This window comes from Sitophilus oryzae, unplaced genomic scaffold (genome assembly GCF_002938485.1).
Source record: "Sitophilus oryzae breed Bouriz unplaced genomic scaffold, Soryzae_2.0 scaffold_488_pilon_pilon, whole genome shotgun sequence".
NCBI classification, from domain to species: Eukaryota; Metazoa; Arthropoda; class Insecta; order Coleoptera; family Curculionidae; genus Sitophilus; species Sitophilus oryzae.
The window spans coordinates 13,778-21,753 of NW_022147071.1; the positions used below are offsets into that span (position 1 = coordinate 13,778).

General features: G+C 35.0%; 1 protein-coding gene across 1 annotated transcript; it reads left to right on the plus strand.

The window, feature by feature from the left end:
• Nucleotides 1-2,208: 2,208 nt before the first annotated feature.
• LOC115886448 (tubulin glycylase 3A-like) lies at nt 2,209-7,971 on the plus strand (the record flags this gene model as incomplete). The annotated part of the gene is made up of 9 exons (XM_030905604.1): nt 2,209-2,338; nt 2,399-2,537; nt 3,433-3,646; nt 3,747-3,837; nt 3,890-4,091; nt 4,261-4,483; nt 4,617-4,780; nt 6,207-6,384; nt 7,940-7,971. Coding segments are annotated over 9 exons (1,373 nt in total), but the record flags the coding sequence as incomplete, so codon positions are not given.
• Between the last annotated feature and the right edge of the window lie 5 nt (nt 7,972-7,976).

Sequence of the window (7,976 nt, forward strand, 5' to 3'; positions counted from 1 at the left end):
TTCTTCTGGTCCATATATTATCTATCTTCTTTCCTCCAAAAATCTTACTCGGTATTTTTCTTTCTCAAATCTCTAGCCTCGAACTTTCCGTTGCATTGAACGTCCACGTTTCACATGCCTACAGAACTACCCCCTTGGAACTGGAATTTCGAAAAATCCCTTCTTATCGAACCTCTACACCGTAGAATCAACCTATTTGCCAAAATTGATCTTGCTTACATTAAGTGGTTTGAGCAGGATCGTGATTAATCCGTAAATCAGTCACTTAAGGATTTTATATATTAGTATAGATTCATCCACGACTTCAAGATATTCTTAACAGAAAAGCTATAACATTGTTTTTCCTTGTTTTCGTTTTCTTTCGGGCTCGGAAGTGATGGATGTGTATGAAAAATGTTATACAGCTTGGATAATTAATATTCATAAGAGATAGAAAGAGGGCAGACGAAATTATCTCACGCGCAGCGATTTTAATCGAGTTATGAGCTTGAACGGTTTGGAGAAAAACAATTTTGTTGTCTGTATATACAGAAAAAAATAGTGTATTATTTTCGGATAAAACTGATGATAAATTATGTGATTGGAATTGTAATAGAAAAAAAAATTGGGAAGAAATGTAATTGTTTACTCGAAATGGATATTAAAGAAAAAATAGAAACGTGTTATTTCTACAGTATGTTTCCCCGATTTTTTTACAAGAGGAAAAACTTTTTTTACTATTGACATTTTGAGAAAAATGTATTTTCCATAAAAAAATTTGTTTTTTCTAAAATGGTTAATCCTGTTTATACTTTTCCAAATTTCCATACCATTTTAGAGAAAATTAAAAAAAAAGAGTATAAAAATATGATTGAATTTTTCCTCCGAAGTCCTAAAAATCAGAAGGAACAGATGGTTATTATTAATTTTGATTAACGTCATATTTTTCGCTGTTGTTAAAGTGTCATATTTTCCGAACTATTATCACCCTTTTCTCCCCTATCACCCTTATCACCCTACCGTAGCATTGAACTAATAGTAAATTTTGTACTTCTTTAACATTTTAAAATAGCAAAAAATATGACGTCAATTAAAATAACAATCTATCAAAGAATAAAAACCAAATTATCAATACTAATATATAAAATCTCGATCCTGCTCAAACCACTCAACGTAAGAAGCTCAATTTTGGCATACAGATTGATTCTAGAGGTTCGATAAGAACGGATTTTTCGAAATTCCAGTTACAAGGGGGTGAAACCACCCCTCAAATATTACAATATTTTTTATTTAAAAAACGACAAGTTTCCGAAAAAACGTTTAAACTCGTATATTTTATTTTGTTTTTTACATATTTTAAAATTTTTTAAAAATGTAACAGGGTGTTTTGAAAAATCTGGTCATTGATTAATCACGATTCTGCTTAAAGCGCTTGACGTAAAAAGCTGATTTTTGGAAAACGGATTGACTTTAGGGTGTAGAGGTTCGATACGAAGGGATTTTTCGAAACACGAATTCTAAGGGGGTGAAACCACCCCTCAAATATTAGAATATTTTTTATTTAAAAACCGGTGAGTTTTTCGGAAAAACTCTTAAACACGTATATTTTATTTTGTTGTTTTACATATTTTAAGATTTTTTAAAAATTATATAGGGTGTTTCATAAAATATGACCATTGAGTAATCACGATTCTGCTTAAACTGCTTGACGTTTAAAGCTGATTTTTGGTAAACGGAGTGACTACGGGGTGTAGAGGTTCGATAAGGAGGGGTTTCTCGAAACCTGTCCAGTTTTAATTTAAAAATAGATGTACTTTTTCTTAAATTACTTAAAATCGGCTTGTCCAAAATTGCTCAAATTTGGCATGCGTATTCAGCATACCTCTAAAAACCTATTTACAACCTCGCCGATAATTTTATTTCTTTATTTTTTTAATAATATAAGCATACCTTGACTACAGTGTCCAAATTTTAATGCATATCCATTGAATCATCCTTTTAAATCACTTTATTATTTAACTACATTAACACCAAACATTTTAAAAATATTTTAGGTTCAAGAAAATAATTTGTTTACACTGTATTGTTCACAACACATAAATAAGCATACTGTAAACGAGATTTTTTACAACTCAACACGACGAAACAATAATAATTGAATGAAATCACTGGCCATTGTTTATTATTAAATTAGTGTGATATCAAGATCCCCCTTTTTGGTTGTTTGAGTCTCTCAGTTCCGCCAAACTGCCTGCATGGGCTTGCTAAAATGGTTCACCCAAAGATACGAAGACAAACTAGACGTGCATTCGATCGAGGGCAGCATTCCCCATTCGGCTTTACAGTTTGCTTTAGATAGGTATAATATGTTTTTTTTTTTTTTTTTTTTATCAAATTGTATTAAACTGCTTTTTGAAAGGTGTACGGAGTATGTGGCTGAACAGAAACATCTGGATATAGATAAGGAGTTTCCGAGAGTCTGGGATCACGAGTGGGAACAGTTTTTGGGATTTTTTCACTCTGTCGTGCATAAGGACGAGCTCTTTTATGACTTTAAGGTACATTATTCTTTAACATAGTATCGTTGATTGAAAGAATTGGGAAGATACGCAACCCAATGGGCGAATTCGTGACAAAGCTGGTTTGATTTCCCCTTACGTCTCAAGCGCTGTACGGTGGAGACACCAATCGTTCTGCGGTCAGCGCATAAAACACTCATTTTCTCTAATTCGGCCGGCGAAGGCATATCGAAGACGGTGTGAATCTGAAAGCAACAGTGTTGCCATATTAAAATGTGTAATATCTTTAAAACGTTTCACGAAAATATCTTTGGGTGCAAAATCCGCGTTTGTGTATTGAAAATTTATTCGTGTTAAACATAGAATAAACAACAAAAAAAAATTCTTTTATAGGTACTGAATATGTCGTATGATCGAAAAAAGTCGTTTAATTGGCTTGGAAATGACGATTGTTGACATTTACCATAATATGAAATAACAGCAATCTTCATTTCCAAGCCAAATCTGACGCCGTTCTTTGTTTAATCACATAACATTATACTAAATTGTTTAATGATAGGAAATCCGTATTATTAACGTACTGTACCCAAAATCCGTACATCGACGGATTAATGATTAGTTCTGGCAACACTGTCTCCGGCAACCACTCACTCTGTCGACTAAAAGCAGAACTACAGTATTCTTTATCCGCTGCGCTGTAAGCTGTAAACGACTATCAGCGCACAGCGGCGCAGAGCTAAACTAAATTTATCGAAATCCCCCATAAGAATCCCCTAATAATCGCCCATAAGGTTGCGCATCTTCTTATTTCTTCAATCTTATAAACAATAGCGTATAAACGGACAAAAACCAGCGTTATGTTCTGACCATATTATGTTCATTAAATCTAGTAATTGGTTTTATTTGAATTTCTTTTCACCACATGGTGTTCTAGGATAAATTACTGACAAAATATGCACTGGCCAAGACCTGTCTCAAGGAAATATCCAGGTTCTGGCCCCAATTCGACATAGACGGCATGAGGAACATCTGGATAATGAAACCAGGCAACAAGTGCAGAGGTCGAGGCATCCAGCTGATCAAGAACATCGCCGACGTAGACAAGATCATGGGTCTGAAGGTAAAATACGTCGTACAGAAGTACATTGGTAAGTTTCACTATTAAAATTGAATTATATTAAAATTGGCGTTGAATAAAATTAAGAAATCCAGCAGAAAACTTACTAAAATTATAGTAGTCGATTTTAGAAAAGCCTTTGATTATATATAAGACAAAGTTCGACATAAGACAGTGGTTTATGGTTACCAACGTCCAACCATTGACTATCTGGATGTATAAGTATGTAAAATATGATATATTATTTTTGTTACAAATAAATTGTATATTTTAGAGACAGCTATCTAAGATTTAGTAGTCAGATCTTCAGTTTGGAGAATTTTCATGAATCTCTTCATCTCACCAATCACGCCGTGCAGTGCAAGTATATAAACGGTCAGCTAAGAGATAAGTCACTGCCAGATGACAACATGTGGGATTGTCACACCTTCAAGGCTTATTTGAAGCAAATCGGGTGCATGGAAAAATGGAACCAGGTATACTGAACCCTAATACCGGCTGTTTTAAGATCTTTATCGCAGAGTCTGCAACAAAGACTTTCTTCAGATAGCACTTGATAGCCATGAATTTGCTGTTCCTTTGTTGATATATAATTTCTTTTCTACCATTCCCTCTTTTATTATTGTAAATACTTTTCTTTTTTAGGTTATATTTCCTGGTATGAGACAGAGTATTATATGCGCCATGTTGGCCAGCCAGGATACGATGGATCGCAGGCCAAACACTTTCGAAATTTACGGTGCCGATTTCATTCTATCCGAAGATTTTACTCCCTGGTTATTAGAAATAAACTGTAGTCCTGACCTGTCCTTTTCCACGTCCGTTACCAGTCGTTTGTGTCCACAGTGCATGGAAGATATCATTAAAGGTAAAAACCTTTAATTTTTGTAGATTTTACCTTTGTTATTTACTATTCTGTCAGCTAGTCCACTTTTTTCATCTGTGAAAATTCATATTATATATTTCTAAGCGTATTATTTAAAGGATTTATTTAATTTCAGTCGTTTTGGACCGAAGAAAAGATTCCAACGCCGACACTGGCCTGTTCGAAATGGTCTACAAGCAAAACTACCCCAAAACGCCCCCTTATTTAGGGATGAACCTGTCCGTGAGAGGCAGGAAGCTGTTTAGGGCCAGGGGCAAGCCGCCAAAAAACGAGGGAAAGGTTAGGACGGATAAGAGAATACCTATTTGCAAATGAGCAGGCGACTAGCCAACAGAAATTTATAGAAAATAAGTTGCATTTAAACGCGTACAGTATCAGCAAAAATTCGACATCCATTATTATCTATAGTTCATATCCTTTGAATAAGAAGACTAAGGAAGGAGCATAATGCTATCCATGTATTCATGCATGGTGGGCGGAAAAAGCACCATAAAAACACTCTAGGGTGGGGATCCTTGACAGTTCTGTTTGACGATTCATTTGACACATTTGAATTTGATTTGAAATTTTGTGGATTTGTCAGTCTTTACGGAGCTTATTTTATGTTATTTATTATTTATTCTACTACTGATAGTTGTATAAAGGTAATAAATCTAGATGGAAATTGTGGCAGCACTTAAATTAACAGTGACACTATCGCGATTTATCGAACAAGAGTCTAAAATAGTTGGTTGTGTAGCGTGCGGTAGATCTCGGCAAAAATTGAGTGAAATAATGGAACAACTTTTCGCTAGTAAGTGACTATATAATATACATACCGATCATTATATATTATATAAAACCGATCATTTATGAAATTCGCTTAAATTAACTAAATTATATATTTTTCTTGCATTTTAGCTTTTATTTATTACTTGTCAAAGATTAGATGTCAAAGAATTTAGATACGTTAATTTGACTTACCTGCTTCAGTAGCGTATCGGATGTTTGTGGTAATAAATACTTAATATAACTTATCTATTTTTATTAGAATTATATATTTTTATAACAATTTTAATAACTACCAACATTTATTCACAACGTAAAATAAAACAACAAATTATTGAGTCTACCCCACGTCTACCCTACATCATAGTTTTACATTTTTTAAATAAAATTAGACGGCACTGATAAACCGGAATTTAAGTCGGCCATATTTGTGTCCCATCGCGGTGGACCTAAGATTTTTGATATACTCCTTCCTTAGTCTTCTTATTCAAAGTTCATATCAAATAAACTTTTAGTCACGTGATGACGTGATTAAGCTTGACAGGCACAGGGTTGCCTACTTTTACATATTTTCTTTTAATCAAAATATTTTAGAAAACAAAAATGAATTAATTATAAATATACAAACAGTTATTATTTATATCAACAAAACTCACTTTCTTAACAGCACTTAAGGGACATAAAGGGCCATTACTACCGCTTTCCCGTTCAAAATATCCTAATAACGTTGCGATTAGTTTTTTGTAACGGCTATTAAGATGTCTTGTACACTTCGCACTAAAAGAGGTTCTAAGAAGAATAATGAATGACTGCAAGGTCTCTTAGCAAACAATATTAAGCTTAAACTACCATAACACAATTCGTTTAAACCAAAAACTGTATTCTGATTCGGTTAATGTTTGCTTATTCTTTCCGTTTTTTCTCTTGTGATGGCAAGGAACCGCGGGAGAGGATGTCCTTGGGCCTGTCGTCCAAAGTCCGAAAATCTCTGGACTACTACAAGGCGGAAACCCTTCACGACAATGTCGCGACCAAATTGTTGCCGAAGCTGTTATCACCAGATATCTACAAAGGACCCGTCATCGAAGATTTAATGGAGGAATTGCAAAAATCAAGTAAGAACAGACCAACTATCTATTCGTCCAATTTTATGACCTGCCCGTCAACTTACACATATGGCCAAAATTATTGCATATAACGATATTTTTATTTTATTTTGGACCTAATATGATTCTTTTTATATTTTTGGACATATTGGCCTACTACGCGACTAACTAATATAAAATTAAAAATCTAAGTGCAACTAGGCTGTTATTATAATTTTATTTGATAATGAGTGAGAATCAACAAAAAGAAATTTCATTTTAAACAGAAAATATTGAAAACAATTTTAACTATTTCTCACAACTAATAGTCTGTATTGCCTCCTCGAGCCTCAATGCAAGCTGTGAGAAGACGTGACATGCTCTCAATTAAGTTGTCCAGAAGATGTTGAATGGCTTCCCATGTTTCGCGGGCAGCAATTTTCATCATTCCTTTTGGCAATATGGCGTTTTAGCATGTCCCAAGCATGTTTGATCACATTCATATCTGGAGACATCGGTGGCCACCACTGTTTTCTTATACCCTCTACCTCACAAAATTCGCGAACCGCTAAAGTGCGATGGGGAGGAGCATTATCGTCCATGTAAACAAATTCATCCCCCACTGCCCTTCGCAATGGACGCACAATAGGCTCTAAAACGTCTCTAAGATATGAGGCACCTGTCATTTTGCCATCAATAAAAACAAGAGGAATTCGAGCTCGGTGCATTATACCTGCCCATACCATAATGATTCCCCCTTGAAACGAGATACGGGGTTCAGCTGCATTGAAGCGTGCTCGTCTTCCAGATGTCCTCCAGACCAAAGTTCGTCGCGAGTCTGACACTAGGCCTATTCTTGTTTCATCATTAAACATGACGAAATTCCAATTAGGTCCATTTGCTCTCATCTCCTCATCTCCTCAGTGCTGTAACTTAAGCTTCGGAACACGTAGAGGCCTCCTTAAATGTAATCCTCTGTCATGGGGTCTTCTTGCTATGGTCTTTCTTGAAACAATTACTCCTTCAAGGCGAGCTAACTCATTTTTAATAGCAGTACTAGAAAGCAGGGGATCGCGTCGTGCAATTAGGGATATTTGACGGTCTTGCACAGCAGTAGTAACTCTCTTTCTACCTCTTCCAGGCCGGTCTGTAACCTCGTTTGTCTCCCTGATTTTTTTTTAATATTCGCGAAACATCGCTTTGGTTAACTCCTACAGTTTCAGCTAATGCAACTTGCCGGTAGCCCTGTTGAGACTGTGTATTAAACTGTGAAATAATGTTTCTAGGCATTTTAAGGCCAAAACAACGGCCAAATTTCTTCTAAAACCCAAGAGACCACAAATCGAAATGTGCAAGAATTTGTAATAATATTGGGTCTGAACGATAAACATTGTTTACCATATCCATTTTAACAAAAAAAAATGTTTATTACAGATTATCAAAGCTATGTATAAAAAAAAGATTCATAAAATTCCTTTCCGTATATTTTTCAACGATATATGCAATAATTTTGGCCCATGTCTGTATATTAACTTTCCCATAACAACCCCGTTTTAATAATCTAGGTACTTAATCTGTGTTTCAGTGTACGAAAGCGACAGCGGCATAAAATTCGTCCACCC